The sequence below is a fragment of the Mixophyes fleayi genome, chromosome 2 (genome assembly GCF_038048845.1).
Source record: "Mixophyes fleayi isolate aMixFle1 chromosome 2, aMixFle1.hap1, whole genome shotgun sequence".
In the NCBI taxonomy this organism is placed as follows: Eukaryota; Metazoa; Chordata; class Amphibia; order Anura; family Limnodynastidae; genus Mixophyes; species Mixophyes fleayi.
The window spans coordinates 43,171,313-43,195,635 of record NC_134403.1 but is presented as its reverse complement, the minus strand read 5'-3'; the positions used below and the strand labels follow the sequence as shown (position 1 = coordinate 43,195,635).

Genomic DNA, 24,323 nt, shown 5'->3' with positions numbered 1-24,323 from the left:
CTACACTTTCCAGGAGAAAAGCAATGCTATGCAGGGGAAACTGCCCATCAGTGACAGGCCGGCTCCTTTACTTGTGACTCTAAGGTGTGTGCAGCCCAGATTTAAAAGTACCACAAGTAAATGTATGTCAATGTGCTAAGCACAGTGCACTGAGATGTACTTGCCCTTGGGTGAAAACTTAATACTGAACATGTCAATTTTTAAATCAAACTGTACATGGGTGTATGACCATAACACGATTTAGGGATTTTGCAGACTGGATAATGCCCCATTTTGTTTATTTGTATATGTACAACTGTAAACTCACTTCACACTAGTAAGTAAACTTGCGTTTCAAACATTTCCTACTAGCCCATAATTTGTAACAGGAAGTCATAATAATTCAAGCAAAAAAATAAATAAAGGAAAACAAAAATTATAAAAGAGCAACCCCTTTACCTACTGTTTTCCTTACACCATAATGAAAATAATGATAATGATTTACAAAGCAAAAGTACACACACTGGATTCTGAATTTAAGGGCAGGCAAATTCCACAAGGTCTGTCCAACCTGCGGCCCTCCAGATGTTGTGCAACTACAAGCCCCAGCATGCTTTGCCAGTAGACAACCTGTTGATAGCTGGAAGGGCATGCTGGGACTTGTAGTTTCACAACATCTGGAGGGCCGCAGGTTGGACAGGCCTGCTTTAGAATGTTACATATAACCATTTGAAAAAATTGAGCGAGAAAATTTAGTTAAAAAAAAATAATTAGTTATAACCAGGTATTGAGCTATAACATTTTTTAAATAGCTATATGTACTCAAATATTTATTGCAATAATTAAGATGTAGCTTGATCCATTTTCACCATTATATTAAACATGCAGTGAACAGCCTTAATGTGGTAGATTAGGAAAATCAAAATGTACACCTTCAAATGTAGAGATGTGAACTCATTGTCCTAGATAACATTTAAGAGGAGGAAAAGGGCTGCAGAGAAATGAAAATGCCCTTAAGAAAATATAAAATAATTTATGAAGTGTAGACAATGAAATCCTACCTTTAAAATTGCTTTATTAAACAATTCAAAGGAAGTTTTGCCTTTATTGTGATTATATAACTGCACATTTTACAGCACTATTACAAATAGATTAAATCAGTCACATTCAGCTTTCACAATGAGACGTGGTAAATCTCGTTACTGATCAAAACACAAAAATGTATGAGATACATAACAAAAAACTACTACAAATGTTAGAAGATAAAACAATAGTGTCAAAATAAAAAAGGCATTCCACTGGAATTTACTAAATGTATTCTAGGCAGTACGGAGTGAAGTACTAATAACGGCGACGCTTGTTAGATCCATCAAAGTTTCCCCCTTGGTTTCCTCTACCATAGCCACCAGGTCCACCACCAACTGCATTTACACCACCCATTGCTGGCTGAGCAGCTTCAGTTCCTGCTCTGTTAACCATGGGAGATCCCATTTGTGATGGAGATGGTTGTGAGAATCTATCATTGCGCTACAAGTGCATTCGTTCAATGAGCAGTCCCATAAGATTAATATTTGTCAGTATTATTGGAAATATTCACAAAGTGCAGTGATGATGTTCAGAAGACAATCCGGCGGAGTCGAACATAGAAGGAAGAAAGGAGCATTTAAATTAGTAACTATTTCACAACAAAATAAATAGAATAAATGAAAATAATCCTGGAAAGGATTTTTAACATTAAGGTTCAAAATTCAAAGTATCAGCTGCAGATTATTTTGTGAATAAGGTCTCATTTTATCATTTTTGGACTGATTTACAGATTAGTAATTCCAACTAGTATCAAATTCTCCTTATAGGACTGGATGATATTCTTTGCTCATTCAAGTCAAAAAAGGGTTTTTACCTCATACAGCTTATATGGATTTATAACTGTTGCCTAAATATAGTAATCATGTACATCTATATGTACGTATGTATGTATGTATGTATGTATGTATACACGAATCCCTGTATGTAGATTGTAAACTAGCGAGCAGGGCCCTTCTACCACTCTGTTTAACCAAGTATTGTTTTATTACTGTGTTTGTTCCAACTGTAAAGTGCTACAGAATTTGTTGGCACTATATAAATAAATGATGATGTATGTACACCTGCATGCAGGCTACAATTACCACGTTGACACTGGTAGGCTACTGACAAGGAAAGAGATCTGAAATGTGCTCTGTTTGTCTTATTTAACTATTAAATAAAGTTTAATCCATTTAGCTGTTCAAATTATAGTTGCGCTAAACTAAAACATTTTGCAAAGATAAATATTTTACCCATAAGGTGTGAGAAAACACAGGTAGTCATTTAAGATATTAAATATTAAGTAATTCTATTATATCTTTTCAGTACTTTCCATTAAAATGCTTATATATCAATGGTAATTTAGGACTTATTTTGAGGACTTTCTGCATCAACGTCCACACCAGAGTATAAAATTGATTTTGTTTTTTTAAAGGAAAAAAAAAAAAAGAATCTACAAAGATTTCAATGTGTGAAACACATTTTCATGTGCGACATTCATAAATTACACACTGCGCTATCATAAGAATAGGTTTGCATTATATTTAGTATTTTAGAAAGACAGTCATGCTTTCTATGCCGACTGCCAGCTATGAGTGAAACAAGCAGAGTGCAATATGGTAACTATAGTGGAAAGAGAGGAGCATTATGAAAAAATATAGCCAAACTTATTTTGAATTCATATAGTAGAAGCTTGAATTATTCATAGTTTTAACTTAGGGATATTTCACAACATACCACTAAAGAGCACCTAAGGCTTTGTTGGTAACAAATGCCTTAAAAATGTAATTTATCAAGTTAAGTATTAAAGAGGCATGTAGTAAGTTTCACACATAATACAACAGCTAGAAAAACTATTACTGGAAGAGGGCTGAGAACTCATAAGAAATAGTTGGACAATATTTAAAAACGTACTGATTTTTAGATCTTCTAGTTACAGTAAGCACCATGCTAAGAGTCACAAAAATATTATGGAGAGCAATTAAAGTTGAGCAAAAATAAAAAAAACTTAAAAATGTCAAATATTCTAACACTACATTTCCTTTGTGTTTGGAGTTAACAAGCACAATGCAAAGTTATGAGAGCTAAATATATTTATCATTTTTACCAAAGTATTTTTCTACTTCCATGCATACATAGTTTTATGAAGCCAAGGCAAAACGGCGAGTACAACACTACTAATAAGTGTAAAGCCTAAAAGGTCATGAGCAAAGATTATGATCACATAAAATAGCCAAATCAAGGTACAGTAGTGATGAATAAAGGAAAAATAGGTATTAAGAGTCTGTCCTTCACAATGAAGAATTGAAATTATGCAACTCAGGAATAAATATGGTATAGTTTCCCACTTAACTTTAAAAATATTAATAATTTTCTATTTACACAAAAAGATGTTAAAGGAATAATTATCCACAATAAATCAACTAAATAAAGCCCAACACAAATAAAAATCTCAAAGTAAAATAAAAATGGAAATATTTATGGTTGCTTACAAGCAACAGACAGATCTTCGCTTACACTAATAGAACATGCTGAACGTTTTGCAATACGTTCTAGAACTGAACAAAAAAGAAAACATTTAAACACAGTATGGCTGAATTGTACAAATACTTACTAAACCTAATCGTTCACAAAGTGCAAAATAGGGTATGTAAAGAAAAACTACAAATACATTACCACTGCTCCATTATCAGGCATCATTGCAGCTCCCAGATTAGCAGCTCCTTCAGAGCCCATGGTAGGACCAGGTCCAGGACCCATTGGAGGGCTCGTAACAGTAGGTCGGTTGTTCATGTTCATCCCCATCATTGGAGGAGGACCTTGGTTACCAGCAGGTGCTGGGCTATAGGTATCTATGTAAAACAATCTATACTTAGAACTGTTCTTAGTCTTTGGTAAACATTGAAAGTATATAAAAACTATCAATGCTGGATGGGATTAATAACAAACTGCTCCTACATTCAAAGTGTACACAACCAAAGAAAAGCTACAAATATGTAAAGTAACAAGAGACAACACCTAATTTCTAAATAAAAAAAATATGTATCCACATGTATATGAAGCTAGGTATTCCCAGAACAATCTATAACATTTATATCTAAAATTGTACAAAGCAAAATAACAATTATAACTTGATAGTTTAGCCGTTATTAAACAAAAGTTAAAAAATGTGCAATCAAATTGCAAGATTGGATGTATTTTCTTTTAATTCATATCTATATAAGACACATAAGTATAGGAAACATGGGCCACATTAAGAAATAGAAAACCTCATCAACAGCACCATATTTAATACCATACTAAAATGTTACAATTTAAGCAAAGGGCTTAATACAAGGGTGAATAAAATGATGTAGAATGTACAAGTCAGAAACATAATACTAGGAGGCCACTGGAAATACTTGCATTCATTAAAATAGTCAGGAATTCTACCAAAAGATATAAAAGTAATGTATGAATATGCCAAAATCTACAGTCATGGCCAAAAGTTTTGAGAATGACAACTATAATGTTTCAAAGTCTGCAGCCTCAGGTTTTATGATGGCAATTTGCATATACTCCAGAATGTCATGAAGAGTGATCAGATGAATTGCAATTCATTTCAAAGTCCCTCTTTGCCATGACAATGAACTTTATCCCAAAAACAACATTTCCACTACATTTCAGCCATGCCACAAAAGGACCAGCTGACATCAGGTCAGTGATTCTCTTGTTATCACAGATGAGAATGTTGATGAGGACAGGGCTGGAGATGACTGTTATTCTAGCTCAGTCAGTATGACAGACTGGAAGCTTTAAAAAGAGGGTGGTGTTTGAAATCATTGTTCTTCTGTTAACCATGGTTATCTGCAAGGAAACACGTGCAGTCATCATTGCTTTGTACAAAAAAAAAAAGGGGCTTCACAGGCAAGGATATTGCTGGTAGTAAGATTGCACTTAAATCAACCATTTATCGGATCATTAAGATCTTCAAGGAGAGAGGTTCAATAGTTGTGAAGGCGGCTTCAGGGCGCCCAAGAATGTCCAGCAAGAGCAAGGACTGTCTCCTAAAGTTGATTCAGCTGCGTGATCAGGGCCCCACCAGTGCAGAGCCTGCTCAGGAATAGCAGCAGGCAGGTGTGAGTGCATCTGCACGCACAATGAGGCCAAGACATTTGGAGAATGGCCTGGTGTCAAGAAGGCCAGCAAAGAAGCCACTTAGTCCAGGAAAAACATCAGGGACAGGCTGATATTCTGCAAAAGGTACAGGGGTTGGACTGCTGAGGACTGAGGTAAAGTCATTTTCTCTGATGAATTCAGATTGTTTGGGGCATCTGGAAAACCACTTGCCCAGAAAAGGAAAGGTGAGCGATACCAATAGCCCTGTGTCATGCCAACAGTAAATCATCCTGAAACCATTCATGTGTGGGGTTGCTTCTCAGTCAAGGGAGTGGGCTCACTCACAATTTTGCCTCCAAGAGCAACTTCTCCCAACCAGCCAAGAACAGTTTGTTGACGAACAATAGCTTTTCCAGCATGATGGAGCACCTTGCTGTAAGGCAAAATTGATAACTAAGTGGCTCGGGATCAAAACATTGAAATTTTGGGTCCATAGCCAGGCACCTCCCCAAACCTTAATACTATTGAGAACTTGTGGTCAATCTTCAAGTGGCGGGTGGACAAACAAAAACCCACAAATTCTAACAAATTCCAAGCATTGATTAGGCAAGAATGGGCGGCCATCAGTCAGTATGTGGCCCAGAAGTTGATTGACAGCATGCCAGGGCAAATTGCAGAGGTCTTCAAACAGAATGGTCAACACTGCAAATATTGACTCTTTTCATAAACTTAATGTAATTGTTAATAAAAGCCTTTGACACTTATAGAAAATGCTTGTAATTTACAGTATACCACAGCAACATGACAAAAAGTTCTAAAAACACTGAAGCAGCAAACTTTGTGAAAACCAATACTTGTGTAATTCTCAAAACTTTTGGCCACGACTGTATACATTTATATCAAATTAAAAAGTTCTGTAAAACAAATGAAAACCATTGATATAGAACCTATGCTATTGATAGGCAACAGGTGGCCAGCGGAGCTTTCACCTGCGATCCCCAACTCCATCCTGCTTTATGCCCCGTTGGCCCAGCTCTTATTCTACGTTTTATGCACCAATGAGCTTCACTGGAGTCCTCGGCTTTTATTTAATAAGCAAATGGGGAGGGGTGTTTTAGGGTGAGTAGGAGGTAGGACTGGCATATTTGGGTAAATTCAATTCTAAATGGCATATGCAGGTGGTTTGGGCGAGAGTACCCAGTGAAGTGTACAAAGTTGCCCAGCACTGATCTATAGTATCAGTGAGCTATCCAACACCAGCTGTGTTTCTAGCCTACTTGATGTTTCTCAAATTTAATTTCTATCAAAAGTAGTGCAAATCAACTTAAAACAGCCATCACATAACAAAAAGTGTTTTTTTTTAAACCTAAAACATTGTGGTAGGCTTTAAGAAGGATGGTATTTAACAACTGCTATTAATGACTACTATGGTAACCACATTCACATGATTTAGTGAGCAGAGGCATTGAACGTCCATCTGAGCCCTGTCTGCTTTGCTACGTTATGTCCCTCTTCTACTACATGATATTTGGAACCTGTGTAGCAGACCAACTGTATCTACCAATCATACCTGTCTGATCTCCAGAGATAGTTTGAATAGCAGAGAATGACTTGCAGAAAAACGACGCATGCTTAAAAAGATAATGAACATACTAAAGAAAAAATAAATAAATCTTCTATGTGGGATTGCTGCTTTAAATCAGTATCTCCAACTCGCTACCACTGAAAGCTGCCATATACTCACAGGTTAGAGACATACGCACACCAAAGAAATGCATATGCATCAGCAGGTCATTCAGGATATACATGTCCATAGTGAACTAGTAGCTTATTAAAAGTGCAAACTATAGTGATTAAAGAGCATTCAATGACTGAATATGCGCTATTCTTTACAGTTACCAACTACAAACCTGTGAAAAACATTAAAACGTACTCTTTAAATACAGTTTGCAAAGTTCCCATTAGAAAAATATCCATGGAAAAATACAATGTAGTCTCAAGAGATTTGGATTTCAGGATAAAAAAATAAATAAAAGGTTTTTGTTTCAGTAAAAATCCCTACCTCCCATGTTTATTGCTCCACGGACGCCCATATCACCCATTCTCATATCCTGTTCTCTCTGAAAATAAACATAGTTTTCATAGTCAACCTAAAAGAGTTTTACATTAAAAAAATTAAGACTGCGTGAAATAAATGCAACAGCATAGTACAGAACAATAATCCTTGATGAGATTATGAGTTATTTGCATGCACAAAGTTTACATCAATGAACAAATGGGATAAAAAAAAAAGATTTACACTTTATCATGACAGTAATAAGTAGGACAGTCAAGTAACCAGTTAAAAGTAAACACACACGCCTACTATATAATGTAAATGCCGAAGTCATCTTGTGTGCAACACTTATTGTTGTAGTAGTAAAGGTATATTGTAGGTTTTTGTTTATAACATGTGATTGTGAATGTACCCTGTAAAAACCATTTCAGCACCTGCACCATCACAGAAGACATACTTTTGATAATACTCTGCTCTAGAGAGCTTACAATCTAAACAGCAATAACATGCTAAATACAAATAAATGTCACATTTCCAGTTTAGATGGATTAAAATTAATAGGAACAAGTCTAACCAGAATCAAAATCAAGTATCCATGAGATATTCGGTTCAGGTTATATATATATATATATATATTTTAACTGACACATGGCAAAACTGTACATGCATAATATAATTTTAACAAGTGAAAAGTACATTTTTAGTCACATTCACGGTACCATCTAATGAGGAATGAAACCAAGCAAAGGAAAAAATATTCATATTGTTTCATATTTTATGATTGAACAGTGGATGTGTTTATAAATGCATAACGTCCCATGATCCTGGCTTATTACATCTGTAACATTGTCTTGTGTTTAATTACAGTGTCTCACAATGATCTAAACTGATCTTTAGGAAAATAGAAGATATATTGCAATAGGTAAACGTAGTAAATAAATACTTGTTGGAAATAAGCCCCATTAAACAGCACAGTTCCAGCCTTGTACAAACTGCTTTAGGTGCATCTTTTCAGATCGCACTCAATTCAGATTCATAAACAAATAAACCACTCATAGTGCAGAGTCAACACATGAGAAATACTCCCTCGACCCTAGTCTGAACATGCTGCAAATGATAACTGCATGGCAAACATCAAACTTGATCAGTCAAATAATATACATAGTAAAGCTGGTGCTTTGTGTCTAAGCAACCCAGTTTACACCATTTAGGGGGGCAGAAAAAAAAGATAATGTATGGACATCAAATTTCTCAAATTAATGTACGCTACTACTTCAAAAGATACTTTCATGAGTTTTTACTCATTTTTGCATGCTTATGTTCTTAAAATTTGAGAATCACTTACAAGTGAAGCCTGTTGCAGATTGATAGATATTTTGATAGATATTTTACATGGTAAAATGCCACCTGTAGGAATGATGCACGTTAAAATCAAGTGTTCAAAGTGCATTTAATGTGTATTAACAAAATTCCAGTAAACTCTACAATGACTCCAAAAAGTAATAAACTTCTGGACCTGCGCACATTTTCTATGGGAATGCTTATTTGCACTTGTCAAAGTACCATAGTACCCTATGCTCTAACGCCGCTTTCAGTTGAGTCACAAAGCTCCACTGCAGCAAGGTCAAATCACCTACACTTGAGCCTCGTTTTTCAGTGCCCTTTAGATTGTAAGCTCTGAAGCATGGTCCTCTACCCTCGTTTTCTGGTCTACCACCATCCTGTCCTGTACACCCTTGTGTCCTACCTCCTGCCTAGTCTGTCACCTCTTATTGTGTCCTATACACTGTACAGTGTACATAATACTTATGCTGCAATGAACAGATTTGTCTCATGCTGGCTCGCTTACAGCAAATTCTGTAATTTGTAATAATTATTGCTTTGATCTACTCCACTAGTGCTGCAGATATTCAAAAAATGGATTCCCATTTTTGTATTTTTTTTTTACATATCCTTCATCATCATTTATTTATATAGCAGCCACTAATTCCGCAGCGCTGTACAGAGAACTTATTCACATCAGTCCCTGCCCCGTTGGAGCTTACAGTCTAAATTCCCTATTATACACACACACACAGACAGAGAGGCTAGGGTAAAAAAAATTTAATATCCTTTTAACTATTCAATCACATTTCTCTGTACTCATAGGAAAAACTATGATCTCCGTAGCTAGCAATATGCTAAAGAGAATGGCAGAATTTTTATAACACATGCCAAGTCATATGTATTAACAAATGTTTATTTAAAATTGTACGTTACATACTTCTCATAAAATATATCTACTTGCACACCTCATTAAAATACATAGCATACACGAGACATCTACACTGACAAACAAAGACGTGTTACCACAAAGTTAATGCTAGTTTGTGAATAAATGTAGTAACTGTGAAGTCCAGACAAGTTTTGGGTCATCCTAAATTACCCATTTCATTTTGGTATGTTCTTCATTTCCTGTAGTTTGGCTTTCTTTTTTCCTTTTCCTCTCGCCCCTCGCCTTGTGGGCTTCTTCTTCTTCCCCATTCTCATTGTTGTGCACATCTTAAATTATAATTAAATTTGTTTTACCATACAATGGAAGATAGTTACTTTTAGATAAAGTTAAATCTGGCAAAATTATTTGCTAGTAAAATCAATATTTCCCCAAAAATAACAACAATTTGTATAATTTGCTCTGGAGAACTCAAGCAATTACCAAAAGTGGGAAAGATCAAAACATTTAAATAGGTCATGTAAATAAAAAAATATTATTTTTTTTTGGAATATATGGATTTTGGACAAAACCTACAGATTGTAAGATTGTGCTGTATACTTGACAAAGTTTCTTTTCTGCATTAAAGAGCACTTTAAGATGTGTAAAAGGACAAACATTAATGTCCGCATTTAACGTGCACTCAATTCTTATTAAAAATGCTTTGACAATAGGGTTACAAAATAAAGGAATTGAATAGACCTGAAGATGTTACTTGCAGTGTTCAGAAAAGTTAATGACAAAAAGCAACGGAGTTCTACGCGAGAGCGGTTCCTCTATTAAAAGCAGGAAGTACGTGGTTGTGTTGGCGCATCTAAATTTTTCTTTTTATTTATCAATGCCTGTGTATACAAAACTAATAACAGTTCCTTTAACAAGGAAAGTTAATTATGGCCCTAAATTCATACATTTTGGCATGTAAAGGCTTCCATTGATCTGCAGAAAGTTATTTGATATTACATCACTACATAGCAGCACAGTGCACGTAATCCTCTGTGCTGTAAGCTCCATGTCACTCAATTGGCTAACTGCAGTCTCACGTTAATTATCTTTACTTGTGGTTTGGAACACTGGCACTGCTAACACTAGAATCACACAACACGCAGGTGTTTTTGGGCCTAAATAAAATGGTGAAATTTTGTTAAATTGCTGAAGATTTACAGATGCACAAATGTTTTAGCAACCATTTATGCAAATCTGACTGTATATTAGGATACCGACGGATGACAAACTGGTCTTTACAGAAAAGCTACGGGTCGGAATACAAATTATACATTTCTAAACCATGAGATTTTTTCCCCTTTAATTGCATTTTTACCATGTGCATAAATCGGGACTCTTGCTTTTGTTATAAGTTTAGGCACAAAGGTTTGGAGCGACAAGCAGTGGACAAGAAACAAAAAATAATAATGGACATCCCTAGGTAAATAAGGGACACCAAGCATACTGAAAGCAAGGGCTTCCACAAGACATGGCAATGCATTACATAAGTAAAACAGCAAGGACAGGGTGATGTATAAAGATGCTGGACTGCCTTGGTTGCCTATTATGCATAGCATGGTTGCAAGAGGAGGCCTCAATGACTATGAATGAGGAGTGACTGTTGGGGGGCATTTGGCAGGTGCTTCAGTGACCACTAATGTTTCACAAGCAACTGTGTATAAGGGGTGATGCCTGCATGGAAGTCTAACGGTGAAGCTTTTGAGTGGTCCTTAATGCTGTAGGCCCATTTTCTTGGCATGGTTTGGGTACAGTCACTTAGAGCATGGAGTAAAAATGATTACTGTATAATATTAAGAAGCAATTAGCATTGACCTCAACTTCTACCATCTCTTTCCTGTGCTAATTCATCATCATCATTTATTTATATAGCGCCAACATATTCCATAGCGCTTTACAATTGGAGACAAACATAATAAACAAACTGGGTAAAACAGACAAAGAGGTGAGAAGGCCCTGCTCGCAAGCTTACAATCTATGGGACAATGGGAGATTGACACATGAGGTTAAGTCTACATTTTGCCCCAGCCAGACTGCAAAGGTAAAAGTGACTCATAAGCTAAATGATCCTGTCACACAACAATGTTGGTCAGGGGGTAGTTGTCTTGTGTGAAATTGTGTAACAGTCGGTAACAGGCTAAGGTAGTGAGGTTAAGAGGGTGGTTGAGGAATATTATAAGCTTGTCTGAAGAGGTAGGTTTTCAGAGAACGCTTGAAAGTTTGTAGACCAGAGGATAGTCTTATTGTGCGAGGGATTCCATAGAGTGGGTGCAGCCCGAAAAAAGTCCTGTAACCGGGAATGGGAGGATGTAATGAGGGTGGATGAGAGACGCAGATCTTGTGCAGAACGGAGTTGCCGAGTTAGGAGATATTTTGAGACAAGAGAGGAGATGTATGTTGGTGCAGCTTTGTTGATGGCCTTGTAGGTTAGTAAAAGTATTTTATATTGGATTAGGTAGAAAACAGGCAGCCAGTGTAGAGACATACAGAGTGATTCAACAGAGGAATAACGATTTGCAAGGAAAATCAGTCTTGCCGCAGCGTGCAAAATAGATTGTAGGCGTTTGAGCCTGTTTTTGGGAAGACCAGTAAGGAGGGAATTGCAATAGTCAATGCGGGAGATAAGTGTATGAATTAAGGTTTTTGCAGTGATATGTGCGAATTCTGGAAATGTTCTTTAGATGTATGTAGCATGATTTAGATATAGAGTCAATGTGGGGAACAAAGGATAGGTGTGAGTCAAGGATTACACCTAGCCAGCAAGCTTGTGGGGTGGGATTTATGGTCATGTTATCAACAGAGATAGAAATGTCAGGTATGCTCTTGTTGATGGGTGGGAATATTATTAACTCTGTTTTAGAAAGATTAAGTTTGAGTTGGCGAGAGGACATCCAAGATGATATGGCAGAAAGACAGTCAGTTACACGGGATTCAAAATGGTTTGATATGCATGACACTGATATTAGCCTTGTGTCGTGGCCATTTCAGTTATCAGAGCAGAACCCATTGGAGCATTATGGTATATTCTGGAGAGACATCGGAGACATCATTTTCTACCATCAACCAACCAGGCATCAGTTGAGTGATTCTTGTTACATACTGCATATCTCCTGCCCAATTCCAGACATTGGTTGACAGTATCACAGTGCATAATGACTGCACTGACCATACTAGTGGGCCATAACTTAAAAAAAAAAAAAAGAAAAAAAAAAGACTTTTCATTGGCGATTAAATTTTGTCCACTGTCTGTAGCCTTGGTATATACTTAGTAAGGGAGTGGACCATAAATTTAGCTTTGTGGTACTCTTGTCTCGTCTCCTCCCTCTTGACACAGCTTAGATAATGTTGCCTTAAATCCGAAATTAAACTGTGCAGGTACCACAATGAAAGTGCAGATATAGTTTCCGTTGCACTATCATTGGAGAGGGATATTGGCTCCATACAACTGTCTTTTCATGAAAAGGGTCTAAATAAATCAGGTCTCATACCTTCACCTGTGTTCTACTCTTATTTTACCCACATTAAGAAAAATGTTACCGCCTATACTTTCTTAGCAGAAATACTCAGATTGCTGGGTATTACACAAAGTTCAAAATATTGCTTTGCAGTTTATTGTCCAAACGGTTTACATAGCATACAAAAGAAATGTTGGATAACTTGATCTCATCACTTAAACACTTCTGATTTAAACCTACACAGATACTGAAACTGGACATAGTTTCCTATATAAAATTACAGGGTTTTCCTTTATTTGAGCTTGTATGTATTAAATAAATAAAACTTCACACTCTCTCAAGCTCAGTTTCAGAGCAAATACCATAGAGCAACGAAATTGTGTATGCGTAGCTAGATCAGTCATCTACAGCCTTAGATGCCCAAAATAAAAGCACACAGTACACTGTATGTTAAGACCCAACATAAATCCTTTACCTACACTACCAGAAAAATATTTGGATGCAAAACTCCCATAAAATGATATTATCGCTTACATAGCACAACAAATTACGCAGCACAGTCCAGAGAGAATATCTGACGTTCACATCATTCCCTGCTCCATTGGAGCTTTCAGTCCATCTATATAGACAGTGCTTTCTGTGTCAAGAAAAGACGTAACATAAAAGCACAATGCAACCGCTACTGTAAATTATGCATATTAAGTCACCTCAGATTGCTGAGACTTGTTTGATAGAATGTACAATAGAGAATGTATTATCCCATATATAATATACAGCAAAATCTACATACACAGTATGCTTACCTCACACCTGCGGCTTCAAGCTGTACTGTGCTCCACCATTGTCTGTGAGCTCCTCACTGCCCAGCAATGCATAATACACCTCATATACCCCGAGACTCACCCTATTTGTTCTAAATAGGGTCATGTATGGCTAACAAGAGGTTATCCAAATACAGACAAGTTGTTTATCTCCACCTTAAAAGGCAATGGAAAAAGCATTTCCAATAATGTGTTTACTTTTCATTTTAATGCAATTGCAGTTACATTAGCTGTCCTCCGATCCTTCTGTCTGTCTTGCTGGGCCTAAGCTCCTTTGTGAAATCACAATCATGTGCTTTGCAACATTTTAGCCACTTGACGGAAGATCTAATGGTCTTCAGTTAATCACACGTTTAATAATGTTGATAACTTTTTCATATAGTGATTTTCTCCCAGTAAGACTCAAAGCACTTCATATTTATTTATTTATTTTTGCAGAGGGTGAGGCAGCCACCTTGGGCGCACAAATCTGCAGTTCTATGTAATCACTCACATCAGTCCCTGCTCCATTGAAGCGTACAGTCTAAATTCCCTTCAATACAAAGAAAGACTAGGCTCCATTTTTCACAGAAACCAATTAGTCTACCAGTATGTGTTTGGTCTATGGGAAGAAAAAAAAACAAAACCTCAGAGCCCTAGTTGGAAACGAACAGATTGCCCCAGCGCTGTTAAACATCAATGGTAACCACTGAGCCACCATTCAAACTGCTCAAACACTACCAGCAAGCCTCAGATGTAAAATTTAGTTAGCAGTTACAGTTTCCATAATAACAATTGTTCTTAGCTTAGACGTATACAAATGACAGAATTAAATAAGCCTGGTGTAGAAAAACAAAAAAAACCTGCTTAATATGCCAATACTTAATAAATTAAACAAAAAGCTTCTATTTAATATCCATAACAAATTTCTTAACAAAAGATATTAATTTACATGTTTATCCCAACAAGTTTTCACATTTTTTTAAACAAATGTTTACATACAACTAAGATTTATTTCTTAACCAGAAGACAGGCAAGTGCGAAAAATACGTAATAGTTAAACCTAAATTTCACAGTAAAATGGTCATGAAATACAAACATATGTAATATTTAGTGACGGATAATCAAAACTTAGACATTTGCAGATGGAAAAAAAAAATACAATTTCTTACACACATTTATAAAATTTGCTTTTCCTTCATGATGGACATAGTTTTTGCAGTCAAATTTGCTTATTTTCTGTATTAAAAGCCTATTTTAATACAGAAGTGTTAAAGAATATTTTCATCTCCAAACTAAAACCCCTGTGGAATCCATTACTGTGCCTTACTGAGTTTGTCATCCTTCCTAACAGCAGACTAGAGGACTTTCAATGTAAACCAAGACTAACCAGAAAGATACCTGCTGGTTGTGGGAACCAACAACTTGATTCAGACTCTCCCCTTTCTATTTTGACAGACATTTCTTATAACTATAAAAAAAACTGCTGGAGGCAAATAAAATATTATTTGCAAAAGAAAAAATAAAATGTATTATAGTTTGGAAAGTTTTAAATATGTAAAATCTATGCAACATTACATTGCAAAATATACAGCCTATAGCAATTCATATCCGGAATGCTCCTATAAGCCATGTTAAGAGTCTAACCATGGGCTTCAGATATTTAGGACTGCCTCTAAAGTACAGTATATGTTATTTTATATACAGACCACAAAGTCATTTACCAAATCAGCCCATAAGGAGAGCAGGGAAAAGAATTAAAAGTAAATCCAATTCAAGTACATAGCTTTTACAGCATTAATCTAAATTTCTAGATGATTCTTAGCTGTAATAGATGGATACAAACTATAATCCCCAAAGGAGAGAACATATTGCAGTGCAGCCCCGCAAAAATTAAATATTCAATTTAGGATATTCTCACACTAGGTGATGAAAAAGGACAATATCAATATAGCATGTTCTGCATATCAATAAACATGATTAAATAAATTGCTACAGAGTATGCCAATGGTATATAAGTGTTACCAGCAACAATAATATCAATCTCAACAGGAATTACTGTATGTGCTTTCTACAGGGCGATCACTAGTACACACTCCACCGTACATGTACAATATTTTTCTTCAGTAAGAACTTTGTGTGTATCCCAAACTGGTCTACATAGTTCTAATGTTAGCACATTCTGTCAAAGTGCACAAATCAATAGTTAAGTCACAATTTAATGGCTATGTTTCACACAAGTTATGAAAACCCACCACGCTGCCATGTGATAATAGGTAATACATTACTTCTTATTGAAATTTATTGAGATTTTCCCTCATGAAAACAGACATTCATCACAAACTGAATATTACACTTTGGTGGAGTTGAGAGATCGTGTTAATGCATATACAGGCTGATGCCTTGCAAAATCCTAGCACTACTCCAGACCGGTCTAACGCATCATTGTGCACGTGACTGATAATCTGTAGATGCTAAAGAAGATGAAGGTGAATCCTATGGTATAGGACCCCTGGGCATCTCCCAGGTCATTCTACACCCTCTGTGCTTCCTAGAGTCCACTAGTGCTCTAGTACAAATGGAGGCATTGCACAAAAGTAGTGTAAATAATCAAGATGGGACCCCTGCTATGGGTAAATTAGCACCAGCAAGTAAATAAAAGAAAATACTAGGACAGTGGGGTTGTTTTTTGTTTTCATTTTCTCTAGAATTTTATACATTAGAATGGAGTCTGTTAAAAGAACTTAAGTACTTGAATATGGCAAGTCCCCCTCCAGCGGAAATAGCAAGGAGAGTGGGTACACTAGAGAATAGATACATGGGCGTTTAAAGGCATTTCTCAAACAGGATCAGTGCCGAATGGAAATGGTGCCCTTTATTCATAATGGCTCTACAACATGAGCAGCTAAAGAAAAAGCAGGAAGTTAGTTACTTGGAGGTGGCTTTCACTGGGAAGAGCTGTTCAATACATGGTGTAACTGACATTCTCCCCTTTTCTTATGGATGTGCTTGAAATAAATGTATAGATCCAGTAGAGTATTTCAAATTGAAGATTTAAATGATTTAGTGTAGCTCAGAGAACTGAATTCTGAAAATGAATTATTAGTAGAAACTAATTTTCTACAGTACACATGAAATAAATCCATTGTGTGAGTTACCATTCAAGTTCCTGATAATCTAGTCTAGTTCATCTGGTCTGGGGTTACACGGTTTGTAATTTCTCAATATAGTTACAGACTGCAAAGCAATATTATGGCCATGATTTCACCATTGAGTTTAAGATTTTATTCTGTGTTGTTTCATAACTTTAAATCATTTGTCATTATGATGCTGCCCTGCTTATATGTTTTTAACATAAGTCAATTTACAATTATGCCAAATTACCAAAATGTTGTCACTCTTCTATAGATAGAAATAACCCTTAAAATGTTAATAGGAGTACGCTACAGAATAAAAAGAAAGAAAAAGTAGAGCAGCCACTGGTTGCCTTTACTGAAAACCATCTTAAAATTAAAAGAAATAATCACCAATATTTCACTTAAATAATATGCACATTTATAAGCTGGGATAAAACAGTTAATTGAACATGGCAAAGACAAGCTACTTAGAATATGTCATGGTCTCACTTAATAAGTTATACAAAAGCATTTAATTGATCACACAATGAAAAGAACAGATGTCTGTAGGTAGAATCATTTGTTGCTTCATGTGGAGTAGCCATAAATTGTCATTTTACTGTGATGTGTTCAGAATTCTACTTAATACTTTACTTACATTCAAATAGGCCACTCTAAAAGACGATTTTGAAATTTGAATATGTTGAACAATCTTACTAAAACAATTACAAACATGTAGCACTGTAAGAAAATGACATATGGTACATGTTAAGCTTCAAAGCACATGAAACTCAGTTAATATATTATGAATTATTATAATAAATCACAATGCATGGAAGCTGTGATAACATTTACACAAAAATATTGAATACTCTAAAGAACAAAGTACAATTTTACGAAGTACAGATGGTTGTCTGCATTATAAGCACAACAGGGGGAAAACATAGGAATCAAAATGTGAAAGTAGTTTTTTATTGGGGTTTTTTTAAAGCCCAAATAGAAATATGTGGGCAGTCGTTTAATTTGAGAAAGACAAAAACGCATAGTTATATTCAATCACAAGTTTAATCTACATATCCCTATATAGCAGAGCCAAACCCAGGAGAATTAAAATGTTTGTATATCCCAGATTAAAAAAGCCAAACACATGGATGTGTCCATGATGGGCATTAATGTACAGGGGAACCAACCCCAACCCCTTTGTTAAACCTGTGAATTAAGCATGTGAAGAAGGCACCAAGTCAGACATGAGAATGTGGAAAATGGTATCATGCTGAATGAGGATCCATCATGTCTTTCACAGGGAAAAGCACCATATAAAATATAAAAAATTTACTTAGAGGAAATTCTTTGCTGTGATTGTACACTTTTGTTAAAGCCAAACATGTAAAGTCTGCTGTAGCATACAATACATACATAGCCCTTTTACAGTCAACACAGTATGTATAATTCTGTGCCACATACTATATATCCACTTTTATGTGCTTGTGCAAGAATCAGGTTTACCTCTAAGACACTACATTATATTTTGTATGCCCGAAATAGAAATAAGATCTAAACGACTGTGTTCTACATTAAAAGTCTCTGGGTTGGCAAAAGATGGTTAAGTCTTACCCAAAGGATAATCCCCAAAACCTCACTACATTATAAATTGTAGAGTAAGCCAGACATCATATATAATAGACTAAAATCAGCTTTGAAGAATACTTGCCACTTCAAGAGCTAAGATTTAAAAAAAAAAAAAAAACAACACATGAGGCAATGCCCTTAAAAACATGACAAATCTATAGGTCATGTAAAGGCTACATAAACATATATGAATAAGTGTCAGTCGGTGATCATACTGAAACAAGCACTTGCTTGACGTGGTAAATCTACACAAGGCATTTTGGGGTCAGAAACGCAAATTAGATGTAAGCAACCCATCGGTCACCAGTCTTCTGCTTAGAAAAAGTCAGGGCATTATTTGGGGCTTCTAAAGTTGTTAAGTCAAAATATGATTGTGAGTAGTATAACGAGTAATTATTTTATACATTGTTTGTAACCATAAAGGTAAAACTGAAATGTTCATTTTCCACACAGAGGTGTTCTACAAGTGCTGGGTCTCTTCGGTGTTTACTCAAAATTGCTTAGTATCTGCTGTCAGATTAAAGCGACAGCAGTAAAAATAGTGACATTTACAACTGATGTATTAAAGACAGCCAACAAGAATGGAACAAAGGTTTACATAAAATAAGCTATTCAAATGTAAAAAAAACAAAACAAAAACACAAACCATTTATCATTTTGTATTAGGGTATGGTAATCCTACATAGAACCAGTAAGAATTTGGTAATGTTACTTACAGTGTCCATGTATGCAGACTTGAAACTTTCCTGTCGTCGGAGTTCCTCTTGCTCACGCTGACGAATTATCTCTTCTTCACGTCGTCTCTGCTCTTCTTCATGTCTAAAATTAATTACAATGTCGAAGTGACATAATGATTCAGTTCAGAAGTCAAATAGTGAATAATTAAATCACTAAAATTATAGCATACTTGGTATAAAATAAAAAGTTCATGCAGGTTTCAAACAGAAAGACAAATTCTGAAAGCGGTTTGGACACACAGCTGCCTGTATGATAAGTGCTGCCTTACCAGACACATTCAACTCCAAACAATTTGCATATATACTTCCAGGCTTATTTTGTTGATCAATTACTGTCCTTTAGTAACCCCCTCATAACTAGAGAGATTATATATATATATATATATATATATATATATATATATATATATATATATATATATATATATATACACACACACACATACACATTATATTTTGGCGACATAAGTCATTTTCTTTTTACATATTTAGCGGTTTTCCCTCCAAAGGCAGCTTTTATTACCATAACAAGATAAATGTGTAGTTCAAAAACAGTGGAAAAAATTTAATTTTCTTTAACCATTCAGAGTTCCCAAGCATGGAAATATTGCCCACCCAGAAAAGCACCAGAGAATTTAAGTATATTAGTATTGGTGTAAACAAGCACTTGCACTCAGTCTGACTCATCTATTGGTCCCAGGAACATAATACATCTCTGCTTATATATCCCACATGGTGTGCTACACATCAGTCTTTACAGTGAGAGTAATGGTATTAGGCTGAGGTAGGCTGACAAAAATAGAATGCCCACCACCAAGTTTAATTGATGCAAAAGCCGTATAGAGAAGTGCAGATGTTTCACTTTGGGTTTGACAGGGAAATCTAAGGTAATAGGAGGGGATGGGGGGGGAAGTCCCCCACAATTGCAAGCCCTTCGCCAAAATGAAAAACACTAGGTAGCTCTAACCTTGAACAACTATACTTTGAACTGAAATTACCTCATGTGAAACTGCTTCCGCTTCTGAAGCTCCTGATTTCTCAGCTCTTCGAGTCTTCGAAGCTCTTCCTGGCGTCGCATAAGATCTGCAATACAATATACAACCTTGGTTTTAAAATATAACAGTAGGAGAAGACAACAGTTTTGTGAACTACTGGTGTAATATTGAAATCAATCAGGAAAAGCTGTAAAAGAGCAATCAGTACTTTAGCTTTATTTATAAGAAATTACTTTCAAAAATGGTATAATATACCTGCAATGAAAAATGAAGTAAGAACATAATACGGCTTAACTCATGGTCACCTTTATCTTCTTATAGATAAATCTCTTGTTTTGGGTCAAACTCCGGTATATATACAGATATATACGTGTCTGTTCCATGTCTAATAAAAGGACCAACCTGTGGTTGTTAATGTGGCAGCTGTAGAGAACATTTCTCTATTGAACAAACTATCTTTTCTAACTCACTCGCCAAAACTTCCAAAATTTGAATGTTGGTTTTTAACAATGTGCAGAATCTGTGATATCCAGACAAGTGCTGGCATCAAAGCAGGTCGTTTTCTTTCCCAACCGCCCCCCATTTGTGTTTACAACTGCAATATTGCACAACTCATTCAAATAGAGACACATTTAATTTCAATGGTCTGGTATACTTCTAATATAAACACAAACATACACACAGTGGCTGTAAAATGTATTTTACATTTTCTTTTCTTACATCAACAAACCAAAATAGATTTAGGGAATTTTTATCACATACGATTCTCCATAATATCAAAATCCTTCCATGAAACCTTTTGGTAAATAAATTACACCCCCCCCCCCCCCCCCCAACCAACACACAAAACAGTTGATTATAGGTGTTTTAAACCAGTGCACCTGGGGAGATAAGCATTAGTGGATGCATCATGTCTTTCAGGATTCGCCTGACATTTCAATTGGCTGCCCTGACCATATGGTTTGAACAATGTAGAAATTAGGTACACTTGCAAAGAGATTGTACCTAACAAACTAAAGACAACATACAAGATATATTTTAAATCACCATGGTATAAATGTAGTTTAAAATAACCCATTAATACAATAAAAGCATAATGTGTTTTACGTGATCAGCAATGTAAGCTCCAGTTTACATTGCTGATTAGGGAAACAGATTAAGGAGGATTTTTATTTACTCTCCGTAAAATCTGTTTCTCTGACTCCATTGGGGGACGATGCGAGACATTGTGGTATAGTAGGCGGACTAGGAGAAAAGGCAATTTAAGCATAAATCTTTGAGAGTACACTCCTCCCCTACTATGCCCCTATTATCTGGAAGTAACTTCAGTTTTTGTATAACCAAGCATAGAAGAGAGAGCCAACAATAAACCACTGAACGGTAACATCATGAAACAAGCCAGACCAAATTATGAATAGGATACACTTAACATTTACCAGTTCAGGGAGGCTTTTATATTAATCATAAAAGCACTAAAGCAGGCCTGGCCAAATTTCTCCCAAAAAACAAAGGGCCAGAGCTGATGATGGGTGGCAGCAATTTCTTAATGTATATTATGAGCTGGGTACTAAAGTAAACATCGAAAGGTTGGAGGTAGGCTATGCAAAACATATGCACTGTTTATCATATTAAAGTGGAAGATCATACTTAAAAACAGCTGTCACCTATATACTGTAAGGTCAGCCATTACTAACCAGCATCTACAAAGCTCCAGCATTTTATGTAGATCTCTATAATTAGACAGGACGGACCACCTATGCCACCCTGTCTGTTGTTGCTGCGAACCAGCTGGGCTTACTTTGCCACCGTTCCCTTTCGTTAAAGGGAACGTTTTCCAAACGCGCCTAACTGCAGTAGGAGGGGCTTACAAATACTGCGACAACTGAACTCCTTACCGGCATCCGATACAAAGTTCCTTCGGGGTAACTGTCACTGTTAGGGTACACCCTCGTTGGTACACCTGGGCTGGTACCCCTGACTGCTTACTATTGATCAGGGTTGCTGTGGATGGATGCCCTCTGGCCTATCACAGTGGCCAGAGCTGCTGGGTAGCAAGCAGAGCAGTGGTGCTGAGAAGCTGGGTCCAAACCTCAGACAGATGGAAACTAATTAGATTTTGAGTCTAATCTGTAGGTCACAGGAGTTTCAGCATGGAAGACGTTTTCGAGGAGGTCTTTGAAGCAAGTTTATTTGCAGTCAAACTGATTAAAGGTACCAGTGATCAGGTCAGATGGAACAAGAATGATACATTTCAGTGTACAAGGTCTCTCTTTTTATAGTTTGGACACATCCTCACAGGGTAAGCCAGCCCCCTGAGGTCCGAGTTATTTTTAGTATCAGGATACAATATATGTTTCCCAAACATGGATTTACATGCAATGCAAAGCTAATATTTACACTACTCTGATATGTGCTAAAACTTGATGTTTGCATTATTTGATGAAATGCAGCCACGCCAGACAGCAGCCCCCTGCTAGGTATACAGGCTAAACAGGTGTTTGTCACTTCACATAAAAAGACTTACTTAGCATTTCCTGCTATCAGCAGACAGACTTTCTCTAGCAAAGTTACCAACCCATTGACACTTCTATACAAAACACATTTCAAATTATACATTGGTGCCTGCACCTCTGATTGAAATACATTTCTACAATAAATTATTTCTACATGATCTAGCCACAAATAAGTTATTTATAAGTGATCCGGTCACAAATATTACATACTGATACAATGTAATTGGCAAAACCGATATTCAAGATAACAGAAAATGAACGCAATAGCAACCAGTGACATCAATGATGTATTTTATGGACAATAATTGAAAGGCATATAATAGTGTGTGTACACACAGCATTTCGTGTGTGTGTGTGTGTGTGTGTGTGTTCTTCTCATCATCCTGACCAGCAGGCGATCGCACAACACTATACCTCCAACATATGTGGGTGCTGGGAAAACATGCATATCCACCATGTAACAAAAATTGCCCCATAACATCATCCCTTATAGACTAAAAGGCTGTTAGCAGACAAGGATACTAGGATTCTCTATGAAGACTTCCTGCCAGGTCTGCATAGGTGCTATAATCCAGACACTGCCACCCACCTAAAGTACATTAAGGCAGGCTAGGTATGTAAAGAACTTGTTCTCTCAGTTTCATCATTGACTGCAACAAATTACCCAATATGTCACATTTAAGCACACCCTCCCAACTATTACAAATTGTAAAGAGATGCTATTGCAAGTTCTCACCTTGCCTCATGAGCATGAGCTGATGCTCATGTCGTGCAGCTTCCATCTCCGCCTCCAATTTCTCCTTAGCTTCTCTAATGTTTCTGTCAACTTGCTCTCTCTGTTGTTTCTCCATCTCATACAGTGCTTTCCATCTTGAGGAATATTCAAATTCAAATGTTCCCGGCTGAGCAAACCGTGGAGGCTCCTCCCTTTCCCTGAAAGCACATGTCTGATAAGCAATGTTGTAAAGGCCTAGCCTACTTTTGTAGGGTCTAAAGACCTTAATGGCCTATATTGCAAGTAGAACCCACATCTATAAATTTAGGCTACATATTAGAATATAATATATTTTATTATATATTATTTTATTTTAATATAATATATACAAAGCAAATGTCATCAGGTTTTGACACAAATGTACATAAGAGGATGCGGGGCTGGGCCCAGCCGTAGACATAGGTCCCCATACAACTATACCAAAGATGACCAGATGTGCCCACTGCTCTGCTACAGTCAGTCTTCATCGAGTTCCTTTATGAACAGAGCCTGCTGAAATCTGTTAACTAGGGGAAGGCTTAGTGGCAGCTATCCACTATGAATGTAAACAATCCAGCACGGAATGGATATCTGGGACAAGCCCCCATAACCGCAAGAACTAGACCGGGTTTAAAAGAGGGAGCGCCTAGCAGCCTGGTCCTCATCCTACATTCTGTTTCAGACAGGCTGACTAAAGGTTACAATTCCTGTTGGACTAGTTCAGGATCATACCTGTCTGTATATCAAAGTCTAGTCTATGGGGACCCTTTGGTTTCTTTGTGGATTTGCTAAAAGCAGAAGGATACTGAGCCTGGTCCCTGACATCAATAGAGTAAAAGATTAGCCTTTTTGCTAACTGTGTTGCATTCATGTGT

At 36.5% G+C, this 24,323-nt stretch overlaps 1 protein-coding gene across 1 annotated transcript in view; it reads right to left on the bottom strand.

The window, feature by feature from the left end:
* Nucleotides 1–1,020: 1,020 nt before the first annotated feature.
* The window catches only part of PSPC1 (paraspeckle component 1), a 35,654-nt gene continuing 12,351 nt past the window's right edge, over nt 1,021–24,323 (bottom strand). Inside the window, exons 4-9 of the mRNA XM_075198871.1 lie at nt 23,431–23,627; nt 20,185–20,269; nt 19,166–19,268; nt 7,205–7,262; nt 3,721–3,896; nt 1,021–1,506 (exon numbers count right to left, since the gene is read on the bottom strand). Of these exons, the coding sequence (XP_075054972.1) occupies nt 1,321–1,506; nt 3,721–3,896; nt 7,205–7,262; nt 19,166–19,268; nt 20,185–20,269; nt 23,431–23,627 (805 nt within the window). The 3' untranslated portion in view covers nt 1,021–1,320. The remainder of the gene's footprint in view (nt 1,507–3,720; nt 3,897–7,204; nt 7,263–19,165; nt 19,269–20,184; nt 20,270–23,430; nt 23,628–24,323) is intronic.